At 35.0% G+C, this 27,440-nt stretch overlaps 1 protein-coding gene across 1 annotated transcript; it reads left to right on the top strand.

Moving 5' to 3' along the window:
• The first annotated feature begins 22 nt into the window (after positions 1 to 22).
• On the top strand, positions 23 to 26,812 carry vezt (vezatin, adherens junctions transmembrane protein). The gene is made up of 12 exons (XM_051891096.1): positions 23 to 208; positions 5,579 to 5,716; positions 9,754 to 9,843; positions 10,932 to 11,116; positions 11,197 to 11,478; positions 14,073 to 14,212; positions 14,320 to 14,465; positions 15,358 to 15,686; positions 16,003 to 16,196; positions 18,679 to 18,776; positions 20,338 to 20,542; positions 23,838 to 26,812. The coding sequence occupies exons 1-12, from the start codon at positions 173 to 175 to the stop codon at positions 24,350 to 24,352; spliced, it is 2,358 nt and encodes a 785-aa protein (XP_051747056.1). The 5' UTR covers positions 23 to 172; the 3' UTR covers positions 24,353 to 26,812.
• Positions 26,813 to 27,440: the final 628 nt, after the last annotated feature.

Raw genomic sequence — 27,440 nt, 5'->3', positions numbered from 1 at the left:
ATTTTGCGAACCGTCGTCAAATAGACGAAGAAGAGCTATGAACCATGGGAATTGTAGTTCAAGTCATGGCATGTCTCTGCGCATTCAGCAGAAGCTACACAGATCTCTCCTGTAATTCATATCCACTACCATCCCAGCATGCGCATCTGATGAACACATATGGCGGAGAGCTATGACTGAGGATTTTGATGAAGAAGTTGTGTTCGAGGTAAGTTTCTGATCCAGACACTTGCGTCTACGCGGGCACACAACCGCTGCTCAAATATCTGTGATAGATGTGCAGTTAGCAGCCCGCACTTAGCACGTAACACTCCTCCCTATGCACCTCTACAATGACTTCTACAATGAGCTGCTTATTAAGCACTTTGGGTTTAATTAAATGTTAACCGCGTTGCAAAGTAGGTCTGCCTCCTTTTTTTCATATAATACAGCATCTTAGGAGACATAAATCTTGTATGAACAGGGTCAGAGACTGTTAAATATAGTGAGCTGACTACTTGGATAGCATTTCTGGGCATCATAGGCGCGTCAAGCACTAGGTTGCAATGTTGTCTAGGTAGGCAGGTCACTAGATTTTGATACTTTATGATGCCCAAAAATGTTTTCTAGATTGGCAATTCTATAGTTTTTAGATATTGGTGTCCAGAATGCTGTCTAGGAAGGCAGCCCACTAGTTTTTGTGACTGAAATGCCTCCATAATGCTATTTATGCTTGTAGCTCATTAGGTTTTGGTACTATGATACTTTTAAAATCCTGTCTAGGTAGGTGTTTTAAGAGTAGATGTCACAAAAACACAGGTCGGTACCTCACTAAGTTTTGTGACACAGCCAGAGTGTAAATGTGGACAGTTTCTGTATGTCTCTCTCTGTAGTCTGTTTTATTTTATTCTCTTTAAATTGAATTAAGAACATAGTGCATCAAAGGATGTGTGGCTCTGATCCGCCTTTATGAGTCAAGATTGGGGATGTCAGATCAACATCCTACGGATGCTGAATCACCAGGGAAACCATGCTGTCATATGCATTGATCTAGATTTATTTAATCTGTTTGTGGCAATGGTTCCAATAAATCATAGTAGATAGAGCAAACAGTCATATGGAATAATTATGGATTAATAATGTAACTGTTTGTTTTTCCTGGATCAACTACTTGCAATCCCAAACCAAAAAAAAAAAATAAAAATAATAATACATATAAAAAATTTTAAATGACCAATATGGGTTTTCATCAACCAATATTGATATAGACCAGGGTAGTCAGTCTGTTATAATGCAAATATATACATAATTGCAAATGAAATAAAAAGAACACCTGTTGTACACTATTTTTATTCATTATCCATTGAAACTATATATATTTATTCATCATATATTGCCATACAGGTTTTGAGGGTGAGTAAATTATGACAGAACTGCTATCCCTTTAAGTTCATCCAGTTTTATGTGTGTTTACTTCGGGGTGCCCATGAAAACTGAGGAAAAAAAGTATTTCTAAGGCAGAAAATGTATTGGAAACAAAATCTTAATGGGAATTTCAATAGTAAAAGTACATTTTGTCTATTTCTGCTGAGCTTTATCATCAAGAAATTTCTGCATGTATTAAAAAAACAAACATGTGAACAACTAAGAAAAGATTATTGGTCAGAAGTTGTAGAAATCCTTCTGTTTTGGGCAGTTGTTGGCATATGTTGTGCTGGTCAGATTTGGGTCATGCTTTTAAAATGTTGTATCTGTTGTATATCGTAATGTACTATCCAGACTTCAAAACAAAAACAGTCGGATTCTGTTTGCTCTCATTTGCTGACCTAAAATCAGGTCTTTCGCCTCAGGCCAGTTTAGCTGCTCTCTGACATCAATAAACACCCGCCAACCGATTCCTCTCGCTGCAAATGAGCTTTAGAGCAAAAAGATCCAAAGTTCGTGACGGGTGGCAGGCTACCTCAGTGCAGGATTTGACTGAAATAAGAATATGAGAATTTTAAACCTCTTTAGCAACTCAAATCCAGTGGCAATGGTAAGTAGTGGAAATGAGCCAGTGATTCTGGATCTCTGGTTGGGAATTGGGACCTGCGAAAGTGTCGGATCTGCATCCTTCGTTGAGCGATGTTGCGTTTGAGAAGAACTAAGACTAGAGCGAGGGATGTGCGAGAGGTAAGCGAGGAAAAGGGCAGGAAAGGATGTTGTTTCTGGTGTTTCTCCTCTGAGGGAGCACAGCCCTTAACTTCCTGAGAAAGACATCTGAATCATGACTCCTCTTTGTTTCTCTCTCCTCCCTTCCTCTCTTTATTATTTTCACTTATTTGTTCATCAAATTATGTTTTTTCCCCCTATGAAATAATGGCTGCTGCTATGGATGACACATACGTGAACTGAATACCAATGCTGAAATGTTAAAATGTATGTGGGTCAATGACATGACAAATAAAGAAAGAAAAGAAATTAATTTTACATTTTAGAACAGTGTTCTGCAGTAAATCAACTGAAGTTGCGATATTATTTTCTTCACTATTATGACGTATATCTGAGTGAAACTGCTTCTCGAACAAGAAAAAAAAATGTAGGGCGGGATTTGATTCTGTTCATCGGGAACTGATTGGATGGTTATGGTTTGCTATTGCTGTGATGTCATGTGAGTGACAGGTTGCCCCACCCTATCGCCAGTAAACATCATCGGAGAAGAGATGTTGTTGCAAGAGTGAGGGGAAGTTGTTTTGATTAAAGATTATAAGGGCACATTAATGTGCATGGATAAATAATTTATAATAAATACTGCAATATTCCATAAAAAAACATTTTGATTTCTTATTTGATGATATCTTTTGTCAAAATGTCTCCATAATGAAAGAAAAAAGAAAAAATCTTCTTTTTAAAAAGTAATGGAGCAGTTTTGGTTTAAAATATTATTCATATTTGGAAAACTCTTGTCTGCCAAATCAAAGTTTGTGTGCTATGACCAACATACAGGAAAGAATTTTTTTGATAACATATGTATTATGTGTGTATGTGGTGTGACTGTCATGAGATCGCATTGAAGAAAAAGTGCTGAAATTTAAATTATTCTTTATTTTGGCATAATTTATTATGATTATTATTTCATAAGAATGTGTAAAGATAAACACGTTTTACCTGTTTTTTAAAATTAATTAATTTAGTGTTGTCAAAAATATCAATATTTCGATATGTATTGATACTGAAATATCTGAAACGGTTCCAATACTCCTTTTCTGCAGTATCTAAACACTGATATTAGGGCTGGGCGGTATATCGAGTTCGTACGATATACCGATATTTAATATAGGCTACGATACGGAATGAGGCGATACCGTTTATATCGATATACAGTAGCGCATCTGAAAAACAGCAGTGCATGTCGCAGAGTGCTGCTGCGGGGGAAATTCATAATACAATGTGGCCTAAACATGAGACATGCTTAATATTAAGGGCTTTAAAAATAACTCGTAAGATTAAGATATAGTTAACACGTAACGTTAGGCCTACCGTTTAAAGCTGCTTGCCCCGTCAGATGATCTGACGGATTCACGTGCTGACAGATATTTGCGCTGTTTAATGCTTTTGTGATGTAAGTTATGCGCTAAGGAAAACACCACATTTCACAGGTATATTCTCCATCTGTAAATGTTAGAAAGTCATACAATATGTCCATTTTGCTGTCAGGAGTGGACGAGCCTTCTGCTAGCAAATCTCATTCTCCTCTAAGCTTCATAGACTTCCGTGAACGAGCGCCGTCGCGCGCATTCGCGCCAAACAGACGGAGCTCAATAGAATGGGATCGACTAAAATATACATTTTGATTAAATGTTTGTTGTTGAACAATAAATGTGTCATATGTAGAATTTTAAACCTACAAGTAAGTGTATTTTTATGATAGCAGTAACTAATATATATATATATATATTTATATATATATATAAGTATAGCTAATTAGTCTGTGCTTTTGTTTTTATTTTAATTTTTAGTCTAGTGAATTTAACTTCTGCTTTAAAAAGCATTATTTTTATTTTTAGATTGTAATGTTACAATGTTAGAATGTAAAGTAGTTTTCTCTTTTTTGCACATCTGTAGGCCTATTAGTGTGCCAGGCTACAGGGTTACATTCACTATATTTGTATTAATAGCTTTCAGTATAAACACTGTTTATAGGACAACATTAGGCAGGATGTTAAATTAAAATTTGTAAAAAGTAAATACAGATTTTTTTTTTTTTTCTAAATCCAAATAGAAAAATGTAGAAAATACAGAGATATATACCGTATATCGCCATTTAGCCAAAAAATACCGAGATATGACTTTTTGGCCATATCGCCCAGCCCTAACTGATACTACTGATCTATATAAGTGGCGCTCACATAAAAAGCCACCTCTCAAACAGCTTGTAAGTACCAAATTGACTTCTTTTTTTTCCGTTGCTTATTGTGCTTAAACAGTCAGATACATACAAAAATATATCAAAATGCCTCTCTTGCAGAGTATTCAGGTAAATACAGTAAGTTTTGGATCATAAATAGTTGAGAGAAAACGCATGCTGTGTAACAGTATATTGGATCCGTGCATTCGCTCTTAAAGTGACAGCAGCCTAATATTCCTGCTGCTGTCTGTCATGTTAATCAAAGAACAAAAGACAGAGAAAATCATTCACTGCTCTTGACTGAAAAACTTTTGTAACTTTAATTGTAAGAATTAATCTGAATTTAATTTTTACAATGAAAGACTATCCAGTGTTATTTTACTTCTGTTTCTTACCTAAATACCACTGTTAGACCCAACTAAAAAACGTAAAGCCATGTTTATTTCATTTGTTTCTTTATTCTATTGTATTTATTTGTGCTATTGTTTGCAATTTGTTTTTATTTTATTACTGACTGTTTACTTGTCTTTTTTTTTTGTAAATGTAGTTCAATGATTCAAATAAAGCCTCCCGGTGCTGTCTGTAGGCTATTGCAACAAAATTACCCAAATTATCAAAAATGATGAGATAATAACAAATTATCTGTATGGCGGTATATATGTGGCTGTTTTCCCCATGGTATTGAAAATGGTACTGAGTATCGATATTTTTCAAGGTATCATATTGAAGTTGGAAATTCCAGTATCGTGACAACACTACTAGAAAATATTTTGTTGGGAAAGACATTCTGTCATCATGTGACAAGAAAGCCATAACAGAAAATTATATCACAGAGAAGACCCCTGTCGAACATTTCAACTGTGTCTAGGTCATTAAATTTTTTTAAAAGTCATATTATTTATCATTTTTATGACATGCCAAGGTTAGTTTAGGCAGTCAAATAGAAAGCCCCAATAAAATCCCCTATTCATTCATCAAAAACATCTTTTCACCATTAAATGTGTTTTAAAAACTTTAGAAAATAATGAGGATGTGGATGTGTACATTCACATATTCAGGATGTAATGACATTTTTCAAAGCTTTTGTTGAAAAATGTATAAAAGTTTTTCTAAAACCAAAGTAAAGAAGATTCTTCCTTTTCGTCATCTTGGACATCCTCATTTGTCACTGACCCATGTTTATTTAGAGTTGTGTCTCTCTCACCCCTCCAGAACTCTCCGCTGTTCCAGTACTTGCAGGATCTAGGACACACAGATTTTGAGGCATGTTCTCCCGTTTCTCAGGAGGAGGAGTCCAGCGCTGGCGGAGAGGAGGCACCGTTTCCTCAGGATATCCTCCCGTCTCACAAAGTGAGTGTCAGCACTTACCTTTCCAATACACAAATCGTACGGTTTCAAACTACAATCTCTGAAGACCCTTGTCTGTGTAGTGTTAAATAAAATTGGAAAAATTTACTTTTTTTTCTAAACTTGAGTTGTGTTGCTTGAACAAACAGAAGCGGATTAGATGCTAATCTGAATACTGTTTCACAACCAACACAATTTTTGAAACGTACATTGAAAGATCAAATTAGAAACAGACTGATCCAATACTAAATATTCTGTATCCAATAATAAAAATTCTGTCATTATTTATACACTTCCATTTTGTTCCAAACCCGTATGAACTTGTGTTCCGTGGAACACTAAAGAAGTTGTTTAGCAGAATGTTCACCCTTCTCTTTTCCATCAAATTAAAGTAGATGGGGACTTGGGCTCCAAAGCTCTGAAAAGTGCAAACAATATAATTTAATTGCGATTTCAGTTTGCTTCTTTCACAAAGTTATTGTATAGACTTAGAAGGCTACTTTTATAATGTTTTTATGATGCTTCTGTATTTTTTTTTTTTTTTTTTTTCACTGACAGCCGGTGCACATTCAGCTTGAACATTCTGTAAAGCTTTTCCTTTTGTGTTTTAAAGAACAACTGAAGTCACACAGGTTTAAAATTAAGTAAGTTATGACAGAATTTAAATTTTTAGGTAAACTTTGAATCACCCTGAAGTTTTACAGGCAATTTGAGAAAATTATGTATAATATATATATATTATATTAATAAAAAATGCAGTTATATATTTTATAATTATGCAATTTCCAAGGCTGAAATAAAAAACAAATATATATATATATATATATAATCAAATCATCAACTGTGTAAAAGTTCATTATTACATTTTTGAATTTTGCAGCTTTGGTGTGCCGACTTTTTGTTTGGTTGTTGTGTTTTTGTTTTTGTTTTGTTTTTTCATTTTTTTTTTAAATTATATTATTTCATTCATAACCCAGACTGCTAATGCTAATGTAATTGCCATCTTTTGGCATAAGAAACATTTATATGTTCCAAAACTTCTCATTATAAGTCTATAAAATTACATTAGTAGACTTGTAATGAGAGACTAGATCATATTTCTAAATTTAATACAAGAAGTCAGATTGTTATTGTAGGCAATTGTAGCATTTGAAAAGTGAATGATATTAATTCACTGTGTATCAAAAGAAGATCTTTATATGATATCATTGCATTAGTATTTAAATTTTACTAATTAGTTTTCACCTTTATATGCTACAAATTCTTTTACCTGTCAGGAATAATGTATTTTTTAAAACCAAAGTCTTAAGGCCTGTTCACACCAAGAATGATGACTATAAAGATAGCTATAACGATAACTACTGTATATGAGCTTTCACATCATCAGATGATATCGCTCTGTTTATTCAAAGCGTGCGCTGCATATTTGTTGTTTCTTTAAATGCTCGAGCTCTTTAAAGCAGGATGGATTCTGATTGGCTGTCAATGTTTTTCTTTCATCTGCTGGAAAAGTGATTCCAACAATATTGTTTCTCTGTGACGTTATCGTTATAGTTGTGGTGTGGACTCTGCTATTTTTTTATATTAAGAATGATTTTGAGAGCTACATCTTTATCGTTATAGTTATAATCCTTGGTGTAGACTGGCCTTAAAGGGTTGTTAAAAGGTTGTCATTAATTACTCACCCTCATATCGTCTCAAACCTGTAAGTCCTTCGTTCATCTTCGGAAGACAAATTAAGATATTTTTGATGAAATCTGAGGGTTTCTGAACCACACGTAGGCAGCAACGCCATTGCATCTTTTGACGTCCAGAAAGGTAGTAAAGACATTGTTAAAATAGTCCATGTGACTACAGTTGTTTAACCTTAATGTTATGAAACAATGAGAATACTTTTTGTGCGCAAAAAACAAACAAAAATAACGATTTGTTTAACAATTTGCACTGTTGTCATACGCAGTCGACATGGGTGAACGTTTCCGTGTTCTATGTCAGTACGCTGACTCATTATTGGCTGGCTCCTGTCTCACGTGAACAGCATCGGCCAATACTGAGCCGGTGTTCTGACGTAAACATGGAAGCGCTGCACTACGTTCACTACATCAACTGCGTATGAAAACAGTCACAAAGTCTCATAAAGTGAGATACACTAACCTTTTCTCAGTTAGAAAAGAACTTTACTGAGCATGGGCTGAATAAATGTCTTCACTATAAATTATTTTTTGATTGGAAAAAAAGATGTTACAACTGGATCCTGTAACAACAGCCATCTGTGTGAAACAGTGAAGGCCGGTCTCATGGTCACCTCAGGAAAGGGAAGTGATGAATGACTGAAGAATTGTTCAATCTTGTTTGGGAATGTGCTGAAATTCCACTCAATGTGTGTGAATGAAGCTCATTCCTTTTGGCAGAGTAAAATATTGTTTGTGCGCGTACACAATTTATTTTAGACACAAAATTTATTTATTTATTTATTTATTTATTTTTTGTAAAGTTTTCACAGAGAGCATCATATTGTAAGTTTACACAGTTCAGGCTGTCCCTGTTTGTGTTCCCAGTCTGTGACGACACAAACACACAAACACACACACACACACATAGTCTCTTTCTATTCTTCAGTTGTCTGACACACACTCAAAGCATCTAGAATGTGAGTCCTACAGCAGTGGAATACTAAAGACATGAAGAAAGAAAAGAAGACAAAACAGGCAAAACTTCCTTGTGTGAGCCTGAATGACCAATATACTTTCCCAAAACTACACACTTGTTCTGAAATTTTAAGATATCAAGTCTGAAGTTCATTTCAGAAATCTGTCTTAGTTTCTAATATACAATAGGATGTTTAGTATGTAGGCTAAAATGAAAATGAAAAACCCCAGACGTGTGGTTTGTGTGATCATGACCCAGACGGGAATCAATAGTCAGTCTGTGGAATGTTACTCAAGAGAAAATGATAAACATACCAGCATCTGACTTTTAATAAAGATAAATATGAGTCTCTTATGCTCATTAAGGCTGCATGTATTTGAATTTAAAATACAGTAAAAACTGTAATATTGCAAATAAATATTATTACAATTTAAAATAACTGTTTTCCATTTGAATATATTTTAAAATGTATTTGTGAAGCTTTGAAGCTTTACGAATCTTTTGTTTCAAATCAGTGGTTTGGAACCACTGCCAAAGTCACGTGAACCATTTATATTTTGAAACGTTTCGAAATACTAATGATGTAACGAAGCCCCGTTTACTGAAATCACGTGACTTTGGCAGTTTGATACATGCTCCGAACCACTGATTTGAAACAAAAGATTTGTAAAGCTTCGAAGCTTCATGAAGCAGTGTTTTGAAATCGCCCATCACTAGATATTGTTGAATAAAGTCATTATTTCATTTTTTTGGTGCACAAAAAGTATACTAGTCGCTTCATAACATTAAGGTTGAACCACTGTAGTCACATGAACTGTTTTAAATACGTCTTTAGTGGCTTTCTTGGCATTTGAAAGTGTTAATTATCTTGGATTCTTTGAGAAATAACACGTTCAAAAGAACAGCATTTATTTTAAATGGAAACCTTTTGTAACATCATAAATGTGTGTGTGTATATATATATGATTATCATTTAGATTATGTCATAGTGATGAATGGTGATTTGCTATCTGTATTGCTAGTAAGTGGAATGTAGTTTTAGGAGAAGAGGGAGCATTTCATTAAAAATTCATACAAAAAATTGAGTGCAAGCTAACCTAATATTCTTTTCTTTTTTTTTCTTTTTTTTTTAATAAAAAAGTTGGATGTTCTATGGACACATACTCGTGCACACACTAAACTTTCTCTCCCATCCATCCAAAGAATTTATAAATTGTCATTTCTATGACATCAACACCATCAGCTCATTAACATATGACCAAAGGGTATTTACATATTAATACTTATTCAGTATTTAGCAACTTGACCCGGTCTGAATGACAGTATGAACTATGTTGGTTTTCTTCAGAAATCTAGTGTGCTGTATAGATTTATCTGTGTGTTTTTTGCAGAAGGGTGGTGTTTGGAGGCTGGTTGATGCTCTGCGCAGTCTGAGTCCTCTGCATCGAGACAGCGCCACCCGTTGGCAGGAGCAGCAGCTGGTGAGAATCACATAAATATTTGAGGGAGGATAGTTGTTTATGTAGTAAAATGTAATGGTACTTTATTGTATCACTAAATCTTGGTGGTGTGCAGGGTTATCAAAACTGTGCAACAAAACCAGCCTGTTGACCAATCAAAATAAGCTCACTGACCAATTAAACTATCCCAAAATCTAGCCCAAATATCAAAACTCAAGATATGCCACTGCCATACCTAAAATACATATTGTACTGTCACTGTTATCATAAATACAGTTTAAATACATAAGTAAAATCATTTTACCTTTAAGACTGACAGCTGGTGAACAAAATCCTTTGGTGGTGGATGGCGCTCGTAATCCTTTATTTTTGCAAAATATATATTTGAAAAAAATGAATTTAATTTTATTTCCATGACCAATGGCATACTTGATTGGCTGTGATGCTGTCTTTGTATTGACATTGATGTTTTTGTTTTATTGTAAAAAAAAAAGAAAATCATGCCTGGCTTGATTACTATATGTATTTTCCTTCTGAAATGAAAAAAAAAAAAAAGATTTGAAAACTATTTATGGTTTACAATCTAAAATAAAAATTTAAAAGTATTTTTTTAATTGATGAAAAATGAAAAAAATAAATAAATAAAAAGCAATTGGCAGATGTTTGAAATTAAATTTAAAAGTAATATTTAGTAATACTATCTATTTAAATTAATTTCTTTACACAAACACACATAACATTATTTTAAATTAAAATGTAAACATTTATAAATGACAAATAAAGAGACGTTTAAAATGAATTTCTCAATTCCAGCTGATTCCTGTATAACCATAAAGTGAATTTAAAGTAATTTATTTTATTTTTATTTTTAGTCACCTTTTTTTCAAATGAAGTTTTAAATGATTCCAACTCCATAGGATCTAACTGATACCAATCACATTAGTTCAAAATCAGTTTGAGAAAAGTGAGATTCAGAGACTAAGATCTTATCTTGTTGTGTATTACAGTACAGAATCCCAGTATTGCTGCAAGGCAGTCGGATGATCCGATAATTAGATTGATTTGCAGCCACAGAGAGATTGTGTTCAACTGTGTTTGTTTTCCCGCAGGACGCTGCCTTCCGCCAGTATTCTCTGCGCTGTCTGCTATCTCAGGATGTGCTGTTGCAGGAGGATGTCGAGCTGATCGAGCTTCTGGATCCGAGTGTGCTCTCTCTGGGCTCCACTGATACTGTCTGCCCCAGTGCCAGCGCTGCTGTTCCAGCGCCATGCTACCTCTCGTCACCCTCTATATGGTACACACCCACATCAATACCAACAAAAACTCCTAACCCTTATCAGGCTGATATTTTAACGATATGTTTCTTTGTTATAGGGATGTGTCCGTTTTGGTCGGGCTGCTTGCTGTCCTGCTCGGCCTGCGCTTTTCGTACCCTGACCACGAGCAGGCTCTGTGGCTGTGTGCCGTCCTGGTGTGTGTTATGTGTGCGTGTCGCGGTCTGTCTTTGTGGCGTAAGGCAGTTCTACAGCGCCACGTCCAGTCTCTAGCCGTCCAGATGGAGGGTTTGGTGAACAACAGCCGAGCGCTGACCAGTCTATCTCGCAAATCTTTGCGTCTCATGCAGGAGACAGAGGTCATCTCACGAGGATTCACACTGTAAGTGTCACACCACACACACATGGACCCTTCCTCTGTAGTCACATGTTATTTTATGTTTGTTCTTGTCTGCAGTGTCTTTAGATTTTGTTTTTTGTGTGAACATCTGAGATTGGTTCTTTATGTGCTGTGCATTAGTTTTGCATGTGATCCAGTTTTGCAGTTGTTTAAACTTGAAGTGTGCCGCTCATGAGTGAATCTTCCTAAAACTTGAGTAAATCTTCCAGTTGTGGGTTAGGCAATTCCTAAAACAGTTTTCCTAAACACTCCCATCCATGATCGGTCAAACAAAGGCATATATTTAAGAATGACATATTTATAGTTAACTCTACAGTATGGACATTAACCTAAGATAGGAAAAAGTATTTTAACATCCTGAATATTACACACTTCATTTTTGCATTTTACTTGGTTTTTTTTGTTTTTTTTGATGGCTCAGTTGCTGGATTTTTTTAAATGCTTGATCGCATGACTCATTGTCTCATAGTTTTCAAGGTTCCTCATTTTTAGTTAAAATATGAGCTTGAATCAGCTCTAATTTTCAATCTGTAGAATTAGACATTTTAAGCTCTTTAAATCAGTACCTGCATTTTTAATTTTAGCAGTGTTTTTTTTTTTTTTTAAGCAAAACTATATATAAAATAAAAAATTATATATAAAATCTAAAATTTTCTACAGATTGAAAATTTTGACATTTAAGCTGTCTTAAAATTTGTACCTGCATTTTTAGTTTTAGCAGTTTTAAAAAAAAAAATAAAAAAAATAAGTAAAGCTATATTTATATTTCAGTTTCCAATAATTGCTAGAAATTTAACGCACATTTTCACAAACAAACTTCAGTGTTGTCTGTAAGCAATAAGGTATGAGAGGCTGTGCTGTATCATGAATGAGTCACGGCTGAAGGGTGCTGTTAGGCACGACTCGAAGCGGAGTGCCTGCAACCCCTTCAGCCGTAACCTATTCACGATACAGCACTAGCCTTGAGTACCTTATTGCTTTTAAAAACGGTTACCACACAATACAAATATTAAAGCCAAAATTATGTATCAATGCAACTTTCATGAAGTAAACTTTCACTAAAAGCATTCCTTCCGTCGGAAAAAATAGTCCCTGACCATCAACAGCAACAGAAGTTACATTATTACGCCATTAGATGGCGGCAAAAACTATCTTTATGAGTGAGTCACTCAGTAACGAAGACTTTTATATTAAAAAGACTGAATTGATGTGAACACAGAACAAGACACATATGACAAATGCTTTGACTAGCGCTGTCATTGTTAGCAGGGCACGGGAAAACCCATTAACTGTTAAAAGGACAAGATATTGCAGCGGACATCCAAACAGATTTTTTTATTATGAACATAGGAATAGCCTGAAGGAAAATGCTAAATCTGAATGCAGGTAATAAACTCGCTCACTCGGTCTTTTTCTCACAACACTCTTCTACATAATATACAGTAAGCTTCAATGAACAATATCAATTGAGAAGATACAGTTTACGTTGCTAAGAGTGGTTGCTAAGGGTGTTGTGTAGCGATACACAGAACCGTTAGGTGAAGCGGTCATAGCTGTGTTTTATCGTGAATAAAATACAGCTATTGACCAATCAGAATCAGGGACAGGAACTGACCGTTTTATAAAACACAGTGTTGATCATGTTTTGTGCCCTCATAATTTATATTTTCTACACACTATATCCTGCATGTGAATTACTGGCTTGTGCTCATATCTTCTATATATGAATGAATACCTGTTATGTGTGTTTAAATAGATTTAATAATGTATGTGTGTATTTAGTTTGCTATGCATGTTGAATGTAATTTGTCTTTCACTAGATGCTGTCTGTGTTATGTGTAATAATTCTTAGTAATATATGCTACTGTTCGAAAGTTTGGGGTTAGTAAGATAAAAAATGAACACTTGTATACATTAAATCAGGGGTTCTCAACTCTGGCCCTCGAGATCCACTTTCCTGCAAAGTTTTACTCCAACCCAAATCAAACACACCTGAACGAGCTTATGAAAGTCTTCAGGATTACTAGAAAGCTACAGACAGGTGAGTTTGATCAGGGTTGGAGCAAAACTTGAGGAAAAGTTGAGAACCCCTGCATCAAATTTATAAAAAGTAATAGAATATTTTTTTGTAACAATGTAGTCTTTACTGTTTAAATAAATGTTTTTTTTTTTTTTTAACTTTCTATTCGTCAACACTGAGAAAGTTCACTGAAGACTGGAATAATGGCTGCTTAAAATTCAGCTGTGTCATCCATTTACATATAAAAAAAGTTGTTTTACAATAATGCGTTATCATATTTCACAATTTTACTGTCTTACTATATTTTTTATTAAATAGATGCAGCCTTGGTGAGCACTTCTTTCAAAAACTTAAAAAAAAAAATCTTAGCGCCCTCAAACTTTGAACAGTAATGTAGGTGCATTAGTTTGTCATTAATTGTGTCATTTTTGTTACATTGCTAGATAGTTTTAGTCTAGTAGTATTATATGTGTTGTTTGTGATGTGTGTCTGCCCTGATGGTTCTCGGACGTCTGCACAGTTGGATCACATTTCACTTGTCAAGTTTACTCGACAGGGTGAGTGGCGCCTGTCCCTTTAACAGGGCGGTGCAGCTTCGGAGTCAGCAGCTGATTGGTCTACGGAAGGCGGCCTATCAGAGTCTTCGCTGCGCGTTCCGAGCCTCTCGCCTCGCCACATGCATCATGCTCAAATCATATCCTGATCCAACAGTATCGCAGCGATCAGTTGCTTTTACATTACGATTTCTAAACATTTAATTCACTTGGATTCTTAGTGGTTGAGTCCTTGACTATGTTTTACATTTCCGCTGAACTCAGAGATTGACAATGTCACCAACTACGTGTCCACCGTGCCGATCAGAGAGCTAGGTCTTGGTCTGGGGGTGGAGCATCTTTCTGATGAGCAAGCACAAGAACTGACCAATGAATACAGCCTGCCTGCACTCAAGGTAGAGAAACTCGCACTTGATTAGGGCTGGGCAATATAGATGAACTTAGATCTCATTCATTTTCTGTGTTTTGACCATATTTATCTTGTAAAGATATTGCTTAAAAATATAAAGGTATTCTTGATATTTATCTGTAAACATATCTTGATTTTTATCTGTAAATATGTCTTAATATTTATGTATTTTCTGTGAAATTTGACAGGTTTTTTTTTTTTCAGGAGAGACCAAATTTGGAGCTTGCTTTTATTTATTTATTAGCAGTGTAACAATAACTGCATATGTATTTTATTAAACATTTAAAAGCACAGTGATGACACAAATTGTTACAATATTTATCTAGTAAAGATAATCAATTTGATAATCAATACATTTTTTATACATAATTTGGACAAAACAGCAGTTGTTGCCAAAAATATCTTAATTACATTACAGTAAACATGTATTTAAAGTAATATTTTATAATATATATATATATATATATATATATATATATAAAAAAACATTATTTTTAAATATTAATTAGTAGCAATATTTTTGTTTTTATTTTTATATTTTTAATAACAATATTTAATAACAATGATTACCTACATATATTTTTCATGAAACATTTAAAAGCATATTAAATGGTATGCTGGGACTTCCATGAATCTTTTTGATTCATGACACAAATTAATTGCTTAATTATTATTTGGATTATTTGAGTCTGTCTATTCCACGGCATGTTTAGGGAACCTAATGGTCAAATAAAATGCACATTAAGAACATTACAATATTCGTAATGCTTCTTCAAAATCATTGCGAACTATATTCAATAAATTGCCCAGCCCGATTGTTGTTATAAATAACACAACACATGATTCTCTTCAGTAATCAATCATTGATTGGTTTGCAGACATTGTTCCAGTTGTGGGTCGGGCAGAGCTCAGAGTTTTTCCGCCGATTAGCTCTGCTGCTGTCTCCGGGGAGGGAGGAGCTAGACTCCAGGCCCCGCCCCCTCACGTACAGCAGCGTCCCTTTGATTACTGACTCTCTTCATCGCACCCTGGCCGGTTGCCTTGGTGATCTTCAGCGCAGCTACGATTTCCATCGTTACTTTGAGACGCAGCACCAGTCGCTGCCCTCAGGAAGAAATGGACGGGCTCAACAGAAGTGTAGAGAGCTCAATTCTCTACACACGTCTGTCCGCAGTTTACAACTTCACCTGAAAACACTCTTAAACGAGTATGTACTTCTTAGTTAGTTTCATTTTTTTATATTATTGTTTTTTTATTAGAATTATTTTTAAATGTTACACAAAATTGTTGAAATTAATAATTTTCTAAAAAAAAATACTTAATACTTTTTAATATTATAAAATTCACTATTAATATTATGAAATTCAATATAAAATTAACTAAAATAAAAGATCATCTGACACAATGACTGTGTGGCGATCTTTACTCCATTTTCATACTGAATACAAAATAAAAACTTTACCTAGGGTGCACATGCCCCTTTTTAACACACTTTCTTATCACAACACTTTAATTTCTCATAGGGTCATAATTCTGGAGGATGATTTGGAAAAGTTAATGGTTGCTAAAGAGACGGAGGAGATGACGTGTGCGGGATATCAGGACCTGAGGGAGCGTCTGCAGCTGCTGCAGCCACACATGCAGGCCAGCACCTGCTGCTGGGACGACACGCTCGCGCAGGTCGACCGCATGCTACGCCGGGTCTCCAGCCCCCCAGGTCAGAAGTCATCCTCTCAACCAATCAACCAATCAACTATCAACCAGTCATCCTCTGCTGTTGCGCTGCTCCTTTGGAATTTGAATGAACTACTATTTTGTTAGTTTCATTTTGCGGTTTTTTCTGAACATTTTTGTGAATATTTAATTTCAATTTAGTTGTAACCTAATTGTGATTCTTGGTTTAAATTTGAAACATTTTAAATGACTAAAAATTTAAAAATTCTTGATTTTGGTACAAAAGGTCCCTCTTACAGTAGTTCATCCAAAAATGAAAATGTCATCATTCTGTACTCACTATCATAATTTTTTTTTTTTAAATTAATTATTTATTTAATTCAACGACCAGGCACTGCCAAGCTTCAAATATGACTTTTTTTTTTTTTTTTTTTTTTTTTTTTTTATAAATTATTTTTTCTTTTGACTTAGATGTTTACAAAAAACCTATTAAAGTCTGAAATGTCAGTAGTGAGAGATAACAGGTTCTTCAAATACGGGTCAAATTTGCCCTATGTTAAAGGGTTAGTTCACCCAAAAATGAAAATTCGTTCATTAATTACTCACCCTTATGTTGGCATTCGGACGTTAACACGGAAGCACTGCACTGTGTTTACTACGTCAACAATGTAGGAGACTGACAGGGAAGAGGTTGTTGAATAAAGTCATTGTTGTTTTTGCGCACAAAAAGTATTTTCGTCGCTTCATAAAATTTAAGCTTGAACCACTGTAGTCATGTGGACTATTTTAACGATGTCTTTAGTACCTTTCTGGGTCTTGACAGTGGTAATTAAATTGCTGTCTATGGAGGAGTCAGAAACCTCTCGGATTTCATCAGAAATATCTTCATTTGTGGTCTTACGGGTTTGGAACGACATGAGGGCGAGTAATTAATGACAGAAATGTCATTTTTGGGTGAACTAACCCTTTAAAACTACAAATGGAACGCTTTGTCTTTAAATTATTTTAGTTCATTTACTTTAATAGTTTTATAAAAAGCTGAAACTTATCGTGGCTTAGATATTCTTGACAATGTCACAAATCCTGGTATCATAAATGGGTCAAAAATGGCTGTAAGACAATAGAATGGATATTATATAAGGGATATTGTACAGTCAGCCGGTCATTATCAGTCATGTAGCTATATGGTAAAAAAAAATATATATGGTGACACTTTAGATTAGGGAACACATATTCACTATTAACTAGGAGTTTTCCCCTCCAGAAACTCCTAATTACTGCTTATTGATAGTAAGTAGTTGTTAAGTTTAGGTATTGTGTGGGGATGTAGAATGTGGTCATGCAGAATAAGGCATTAATATGTGCTTTATAAGTACTAATAAACAGCCAAAATGCTAGTAATATGCATGCTAATAAGCAATTAGTTAATATTGAATATCTGTTCCCTAATCTAAAGTGTTATCAAAAATATTTCACTGCAGAAACAATTGACCAGTAAAATCAAAGAATTAACTAATCACAATCAATTACTCCAGAGAGCCTTGTGATATGCCTGTAGCATGACCATATATGTGTATATACGAGCTCTCTGAATGACGTCCTCACTGTGTAATAGGTGCGTCAGCCTTTGTGCGGTAACAGCGTGTGTCTTAGGAGTATTTTTAGAGTTCCTTATTCGACTGATTTCCCTCCCTTCAGTTATTTTAGGGATCTTTAGGGAAGTAGGAGGGTAAAAAAGGACAGAGAGAGAGGGATGGGGTGGGTGATGTCCTTTACAGAATTAGGCCACAATGCACAAGTAGATGAAGTCATTGGTCGCATGGCGCCCAGCTTCATTTGATTTCCCTCCTTGGAGCTGGTGCTTTTACTGTAGGAAGGTCAAAGTTCAGCTGTGCAGTTGTTTCATGTATTTTTGCACGTCTACACATGTGTCCCAAACAACAGCAGCTATTTTTAACAGAATAACTTAATTACTCTCTGCAAGATCCGGTAATGCATTTCTGCAGGCAACGTTTGCAGCAGATAAAAAAAATAGGATAAGTAAATATGACTTATTGTAAATGGCCATCCAAATATGTCAGTTTTATCCATAAATGCCAAAATCTGTAACATTTATTTGTTATATATTATAGCAAAGATTGAATCCTTTAGGATGTTTTCAGGGACTTTTCCCCCCTAATTTAAACAGTTTACTGTTTTCTGTAGCAGATTTCAAAAGGAATATTTTTTTCAGTATTTCATGATGTACATTATAATGTTGTGATGTCTAAACTCACACTATTTGTTTTAGTTTTTAGTGTCTTTTAAGTTCTTTTTTTAACAGTAGTGTAAGTTTATAATAATGTGCTATTTGTTGGTAATTGGGTAGAACATCACAATAATAACACTACCACATCAAGCGACATTCGATTCCCATAGATTTTAGTGTGCCATGAATCTAGAAAATGAATTTGTCCCATGTCATTTTACTCGTGTAGAAAAGAGACACATTAGCAGGATACTGTGTATTTGTGTGTGTTCCTTAGAGAGTTCAGATCAGCCAGAGGAAACAGCTGCCCCAGATCCTCCTCCTGCCGCCCCCATTACACACATACAGGACAGAGACCCTGTCCCTGAGGAACAGGTACTGTGTGTGTGTCTGTGTCTGTACTTGTGTGTGTGTGTCTCTGTGTGTTTGTGTGTGCATGTGTGTGAGTATACATTCAAGCACGAGAAAAGTATTAGCATCTGCATTACTAGTTATGTTTAAGGCAAGCATCACTATTATTATTACTCATATTTCATCTATGATAGTTTTTTTAAAATTTCTGTTTGAAATTCATTTTGAGATTTTATTTTTTCAATACAGCTGTCCTGATATAATGAAGAAAAATCTCAAATAATTAAATTCTTCAAAAGAAAATCCTAATTATTTTGGTATGTTTTTTTTATTATTTTTAATAGAAAAGAATTTTTTTCATATAAATAATTTGCTGATTTTAATAATACTGCTTATTATTATTTGAAAAACATTTGTATGCCAAGTCTTAGGGGGTGTTTACTCGACACCGTTTTCAACTAAAAACGGAAAAAATGTATGCGTTTTGGCCGTTCATTTACACGACAACTCGTTTTAGGTTCCTGAAAACGCAAACTTTTGAAAACGGGTTTCAAAGTGCAAGTTTTTGAAAAGGGTCTCCATGTAAACGACAAAAACGCGAATCTGTGAAAATGATGACATCATGCACATGCGCATTATATTTATTTCATCGCCATCTAATGGCCTGCCAGCAAAATACAGCGTTTTTAGTCATTTTCACGGATTTCTATGAATGAGGATCGTTTTGACAATGGTGTCGTCTGTACGTGGAAAACTCAAAGGAAAAACTTCTTCGTTTTAACCATATCGTTGTCATGTAAACATACCCAACGCCATATGGTACGACCAATATGCAGAAACATACATAAAACAATAAATTATTTGTCCTCTGGGACAATTATAGGACCTCTGAAGACCCTCATGACTGTCAAGCTCAAAATATTGTCTTAAAATATTACATTTAATTCAAAATTAAAATTTGACCTTTTTATGATTGATTAATTCAGAAAATGTCAAGTGGTGCAACTCCCCAAAAACATAATCTTGACATTCTGAATCACAACATATCTTAAAAGAAATTCATGATATTTGATTGATTTATAAATTAATTTGTGTCCTAAAAATCATTTTACCTTGAAATATATTTATATTTAAAACCTTTTCTTTCTTTCTTTCTTTTTTTTTTTTTTTTTTTTTTTTTTTTTTTTAAATAATTAAGTTATTACCAACCTACATGAATACAAAGACTGCATTTGTAGTCAGAATTTGGCACTTGCATTTTAAACTAGATTTTTTTAAAAGTCTTTCTTTTCTTTGTTGTGGACATATCCCATGAAAGCCTTCAAAAAAACTTCAGGCATGACAAACAAGCACCACTCATATTTTGTCCAAATCTAGTTCATTTGCTTACTGTTTGTATATATAGTGCTTGTTATTGTTATAATTTTTATCAACAGAATTTCACAAATGTAAATTGTGGAGCAAAGCAAAACAAACTGCTAAGATTTCAGTGTTGTTATTAGCGGGCATGCAGCGATATTCATAAACAATGAATTTTGAGGTTATTAGCTTAGTTGGGATTTAAAAAGTTGCTCTTCTTGGCCAGGAACTGGAAGCATATGTCTCGGACTCTGACTCTGAGACGGAGTGGAGAGGATCCGTGGACATGCTGTCGCCATGGGAACAGGAGCGCCAACGTCGTGAACGTGAGGAGTCGAGACGCGTTTTACTCGAGCTGAAATCCGTCCTGGGAATCCGAACGTCAGATGGAGAGAGAGACAAACGCAAGCTTCTGCTGTTCAGTGACCAGGGTACTATATGCACAAACACACGCATACTATAACAAAATTTAATATTTTACTATATTATAGTATTCTTCTCTCTCATAAGTACCATTGGCCGACTGAAGTCTGATAAATTATTTGTAATACACAGTTACTTTTGAATGGCTATCAAATGAAAGAGATGCTCTTCTTTTGAAAGAGATTAGCAACCAACTAATGGGACATGCTACCCAGCTAAGCCAATCAATTCAGACAGTTCAATAAACCAGCTTAAAAACACAAAAAAATGTTTTTGAGCCATCCCTCAGTAGTGTTTACAAAATTTCTCATTTGTACTGAAGTTTTTTTTGTTTTTGTTTTTTTTGGCAATTATTTTGCTTTTTTTGTATTACCAGTTATTTTAGTATTATTTTGCATTTTAAGTATTGTATATACACTATATTGCCAAAAGTTTTGGGACACCTGCCTTTACGTGCACATGAACTTTAATGACATCCCGTTCTTAATCCGTAGGGTTTAATATGGAGTTGGTCCACCCTTTGCAGCTATAACAGCCTCAACTCTTCTGGGAAGGCTTTCCACAAGGTTTAGGAGTGTGTTTATGGGAATTTTTGACCATTCTTCTAGAAGCACATTTGTGAGGTCAGGCAGTGATGTTGGCGAGAAGGCCTGGCTCACAGTCTCCGCTCTAATTCATCCCAAAGGTGTTCTGTCGGGTTGAGGTCAGGACTGTGTGCAGGCCAGTCAAGTTCCTCCACACCAAACTCGCTCATCCATGTCTTTATGGACCTTGCTTTGTTCACTGGAACAGGAAAGGACTATCCCATCTCCGTTTCCACAAAGTTGAGAGCATGAAATTGTCCAAAATGTCTTGGTATGCTGAAGCATTAAGAGTTCCTTTCACTGGAACTAAGGGGCCAAGCCCAACCCCTGAAAAACAACCCCACACCATAATCCCCCCTTCACCAAACTTTACACATGGCACAATGCAGTCAGGCAAGTACCTTCTCCTGGCAACCCACCAAACCCAGACTCCTCCATCAGATTGCCAGACAGAGAAGCGTGATTCGTCACTCCAGAGAGCATGTCTCCACTGCTCTAGAGTCCAGTGGCGGCGTGCTTTACACCACTGCATCCGACACTTTGCATTGCACTTGGTGATGTAAGGCTTGGATGCTGCTGCTCGGCCATGGAAACCCATTCCATGAAGCTCTCTACGCACTGTTCTTGAGCTAATCTGAAGGCCACACGAAGTTTGGAGGCCTGTAGCTATTGACTCTGCAGAAAGTTGGCGACTTCTGCGGACTGTGCACCTCAATGTGCACTGACCCCGCTCTGTGATTTTACGTGGCCTACCACTTTGTGGCTGAGTTGCTGTTGTTCCCAATTGCTTCCACTTTATGATACCACTAACAGTTGGCTGTGGAATATTTAGTAGTGAGGAAATTTCACAGTATCACGGTACCACACTTGAATTCACTGAGCTCCTGAGAGTGACCCATTCTTTCACAAACGTTTGTAGAAGCAGTCTGCATGCCTTGTGCTTGATTTTATACACCTGTGGCCATGGAAGTGATTGGAACAATTCAATGATTTGGAGGGGTGTCCCAATACTTTTGGCAATATAGTGTATAGTATTTTGATATCTTTTATTTTCATATTTTCAATTTTTATTTTAGTTTAAAGTGCCCCTATTATGCTATTTTAAAGGTTCATAGTTTTGTTTTGGAGTCTCCTATAAAATAGGTTTATACGAGTCCAAGGTCAAAAAACACTAATAATATACATTGCAGCATTACCTGTTTTTACTGAGTATCGTTTGAATTATAACGATTCTGATTCTGCTTATCGTTTCCAATTTTTATCAATTTCGATTCCAATAAAAATACCATAGCAAAAACAACTAGCCTAACTAATATAAATTTCAAGCATTATTAAAGACAAGTAAACACTCAATAATTAAAAAAGAACAAAATAAACAAATTAGCAATCACACAAATAAATACAACTGAACAAAGATCTGATTGAAATAAACAGTGTTTTAAGATTTTCATGTATTCAGGTACAGAAACTGTAATCAAATGTAAAATAACACTGCACTTTATAAATAAAATATACATAACAAATATACTTACAAAAGTTAGTCAGTCAAGAACACCGAGTGAATTTTCAGTTTTTTTTTTGTTTGATTAACATTATCATAGAGACGACAGCAGGAAAATTAGGCTGCTGTCACTTTAAGAGCTGCAAGGATCCAATATACTGTTGAGTTTTCTTTGTCAACTGTTTACGTCCACTTAAGACATAACCGACTGTTTTTTTCGAGAATATTTTGACATATTTTTGTGTGTATTTGTCCGTTCAAGTGCAAAAAGATGCATAAAAGAACTCAATGCAGTATCGCACAGTATAAAGTATGAGAGGCGGCTTTCCGTGTGCACGTTTTGGATGTGTGCAGCACAAAAAACAGCGCGCGGGTCTTCTTGCACTTGAATAGTTTCAAGTCATATTAAAATGCACACAAAGGAATCGATAAGAAATTGTAATTTTATAACAAGCATCCTATTCCAGAATTGGAATCAATTTTCGACATTTCTCACATAATCTGAAACAGTTCGATAAAGGATTCAGTCTCTCTAAACCCCTCCTTTCTGAGAGCTTATTGTGCTCTGATTGGTCAGATGGCTCTTTCTGTTGTGATTGGTTTATCACTTACAGCGTGTGTCGGAAACAAAATGCCTATTACCATATCTGAATTTCAGCTCTTTCTCAGTGCTTGATACACAGTGATATGAACAGTAATGATGGGGTCAGTTTTACCATATCAATTCAAGCCTGAGTCTGATAATGAAACACCATAGCTTCTTCTCGACGTGTCGACAACACAAAACAAACTCTTCCAGGCCTTTCAGAGGGCGGGTCAAAGTAGATGTTGTTCATGGGCAGCTAATGAAGACTATAGACTGGCATTATGCAAATTTGAAAAACCTATGTAGGTTCATGAAGGAAGTTAGACTGGAATTACTGATGACTCTTTTCAGTTCAGAATAGGTTTTTTCTTTTAGGAGACAGTAACTCCATTTTAAGTGCACTTTAATCATTGAAGCTTTGCTGACCTTTTACATTCACAAATGGCTCACACTACATGAAAAGTAATATTGTCAAGATATTTAGTGTAGTTAGCTTAGCTTCTCTAAACTACAGTCAAGTTTTAAATTACTTGTAGTTTGTAGTTTAAATTACTTGTAGTTGTAAAAAACTACCATTTTTGTTTGTCTTTCCCAACGCTAAATCTTTTTCAATGTATTTTTTGTCCTTCTAGCTGCTCTGGCTCCGTTTGCTAAGGACACATCAGAAACGGACACAAACTCTTTAGAGCCACATATTTCAGTGGAGTCCATGACTACCACAGGCAACCATTTCTCCCAACAAGGAGAGGAGAATGAAAGCGAGCAGCAGACTGAAGTTCTGAGTGGGGCGGATAGAGAGAAAGATTCTGTGACTGAATTTTGCTGTGGAGATTCGGATGTAACTGGGGCAGCTAAAGACGCCAGTGAGGAGACTGCAGAGGAAACGCAGCTCTTCCAGTCAGATGGGCTCATAGAGGACGAGCATGATGGGACACACCCGCTCACACCCCGAGTGCCCACCCTCTCTGTGATTGACAGATTGACAGAACTGCATGGCTCAGAAGCGATCAGTTTCAGTTCCTCCCTGGCTGCCCAGGTAGCAGCACGTTCTCATACCTTCACACACATGCAGGAAAGCACCTATGGGGACTCAGATGAGGAAGAGGAAGTGACATCACAGCAGACAAAAAAAACTGAGGAGGACTGAAAAAGGAGGATATTTATTCTCATCTTTTTGGTTGTATTTATTGAGCTTGATTTCAGGTCACAGACATCATTGGATGTAACTGGTGTGTGTGCGTCTCTGTTTTAAAGTGTGTGTATTTGTGTGTGTGTGTGTGTTTTGGGGGATTTATGTTTCATGTGGCATCCCATGTCCACTCTCCTCATGACAGGCCTCAGGTACAGACTGGCACACGCTAGTACTCAAAATAACAGACCAAAACCTAAACACACACTAACACAAACTCACATGTGCAAAACTACATGTCCTTGGCCATGTCTTGTTTGTATTTACTGCAACAGAGGTCCCACACTAAATAACCAAAACAAGTTCTTAAAATGCCTAAAAAGTCAGTTATATTGGGTAAATCTCACAAAGCCCGCCCATCAAGAACATGTCCGAGTCATATTTCACTCCAAAATTAAAAGAAAAAAACAAATTACATTAAGAAAATGAAGTCTATTTTAGATTTTGTGCATTGTGATATTTTTCATGACAATTATGCACATTTCCCCCAGATTAAATCTCATTCTCATTACCGCAATGCAAAATGAAGTTTTCCTTAGTGTAATGCAGAAAAAATTCGAATTTATTTTAAATATATACAATATATTTTTTAAATCAGCAGTGATTGTACAACAGAATGTATAAATATTTTCTGAATCGGTAATATCTTTTTTTGCAGTATGGTAATGACAATTTAAATGTGTATATATATAAAGAGAGAGAAGAGAGTATGTGTTTGTATTGGAATTTTTTTCTGTATTGCAGTAGAGAAGTTATTTTTCTTTTTTATTTACACTATTGATTTTTTTTTTTTTTTTTTTAATTAATATTATGGAAATAAAATTTTTCCCCATTACACTAATAACAGTTTTATTTTTTTTGGAGTGTGGTACTGAGAATGAGAATTTTTTTTTTTTAATAAAATCTTTACCCCCCCCCCTCTTTAGAAGAATGGTCAAAATTTCATTCTCATTACTGCAATTCAAAATAAATAAAATCATCAATACCCTAATGTGACAAAAATCTCAGATTTGAATTATAGTAATGAGAATGAGATTTTTTTTTCTTTTTCTTTTTCTTTTTTTTCCACATTGCGGTAAAATCTTTTCCACCAAGTACACTAATGACAGTTTTATTTATTTATTTTATTTAGAATTGCGGTAATGAGAATGAGATTTTTGTCACATTAGGGTATTGACGATTTTATTAATTTTGAATTGCAGTAATGAGTATGAGATTTTTTTTTTTTTGTTCACATTCAAATCTTTTCCCCCAGTACACGAATGACAATTTTATTTGTTAATTTTGAATTGCGGTAATAAGAATGCAATTTTTTTTTTTTCCTTCACATTATGGTAATGATAATTTGTGTAAATAATATCAAGTAAATAATGCACAAAATCTTAATGGTACCAAAAATAGGCTTCTTTTTCTCTACGCAAATTTTCATTTTTATTTTAGCTGAAATATGACCCGTACATGAGATTCACACCATTAATTACAAAAAGAAAAAGGCAAAGTTAGTACTGATGTCCTACTGGATTGCAGCTGGTATGTTGTCCTCGAAAAGACCGTATCTCTCCTGAAGTAAAGCCTCCTTTTTGTATGTTTGTTTTTGTGAGGCCATTCTTTAGGGAAATAAATAGCTGCCCTGATTTCATTTATGCATCAAACTTTGATGTTTTCTGTTTGGGCACAGCTGGCGTTTCACCGCTGTCTCCATCACAAGGATATTGCTTCAAAGTAATTTTAAAAGTTTTAAAATATACTTGTTACCAGTTTCAAACGTTTGAACTGTCTGAAACTGACAATGTGATTGGATTTCCTTTTTGTTTACAGTAGATTGTTTTTTTTTTTTGTCTCTCCAGTTATTCAGTCCAGCATCTTGTTAAACACTTCACATAAAATCACTTATTGCCAGGTCCTTGTTAAAGTAACAAATACTATTTTCTCCAATAATGATCAAGGCTGCTTTGTCCTTTAACACAAAACCCAGTTTTAATTTAAACCCTCTTGAAACTCTTAACACTGTGGAAAAGGTACCAAGCTACAGTTTAACTTGCCTTAAACACTTTTCCCTTGTAAGGACTGTTGCACTTTACAACTACAGTTAAATGTTATAATGAGACTTAGATTGTCAGTGACTATGTTGATAAGACCAGAGAGCAAAACCTTAGATATAACAATGTTTGTGTGTGAATTGTATTATGTTTTGTTATGTCTAACATTCTTAATTAATTTTCCCCCATGCGTATATGCATGACTTCAAGACTCTCAAACAATCGTCTTGGCCATGGCAGAGACTGTCTATGTTTGTCCTCACTCAACACCAGTTTTGCCTTTTTTTTTTTTTTTTTTTTTAAAGGTTCAAGTTTTTCCTCACTCCAAAAGTGGCAATCTTGCATTTCATTTGTGAAATAAAGTACATGTACAGATGTGTTTGACTGTCTTTAGTGACTTAATGCAGTTTCATACGAATAATAGACTTCTGTACGCACTTAAAGTATTGCTGTACAGCTAGATAAGAAACGCATGCATTAGATTTATTAGAGGAAAGTTTCTGCCATCTACTGGACAATATAAAAATAGATTAAGATTTGGAGTAAATGTGCATAATTGTTGTGGCAATGATGTTACAATGCAAGTTAGAATGTTCCTAGGATTTTTATATATATATATATATATAATTAATATAATTGTTTCAGAGTGAAATATGACCCTTCGTGATATCACTAATATCACTAATTAAATATCACTAATTAAAATGAGTGAAGGTACGATACACATTATCATTGCTCAAAACTCTTACGTACACATTATAGCCACTTTAGAATATGAATATGGAATAAATACTTTAGATATTTAAAATAAACCTGCACTTTGTCTAACATTTTCTCTGAATGGATTTCATTCATTAATATTCTGTTCGCTATGTTACAAACTTCACTATGATGCAGACTTGATTCATGAATATTTATCATTATAAGTGACGTTTGCCCATTGGGTCTATCTGATTGGCTAAGAGGCAGAACGCACTAGTCAGCTGGCCAATTAACGAATGCTATAA

Source organism: Ctenopharyngodon idella, chromosome 4, assembly GCF_019924925.1.
Source record: "Ctenopharyngodon idella isolate HZGC_01 chromosome 4, HZGC01, whole genome shotgun sequence".
Taxonomy (NCBI): Eukaryota; Metazoa; Chordata; class Actinopteri; order Cypriniformes; family Xenocyprididae; genus Ctenopharyngodon; species Ctenopharyngodon idella.
This window is presented reverse-complemented; position numbering and strand designations above follow the sequence as displayed.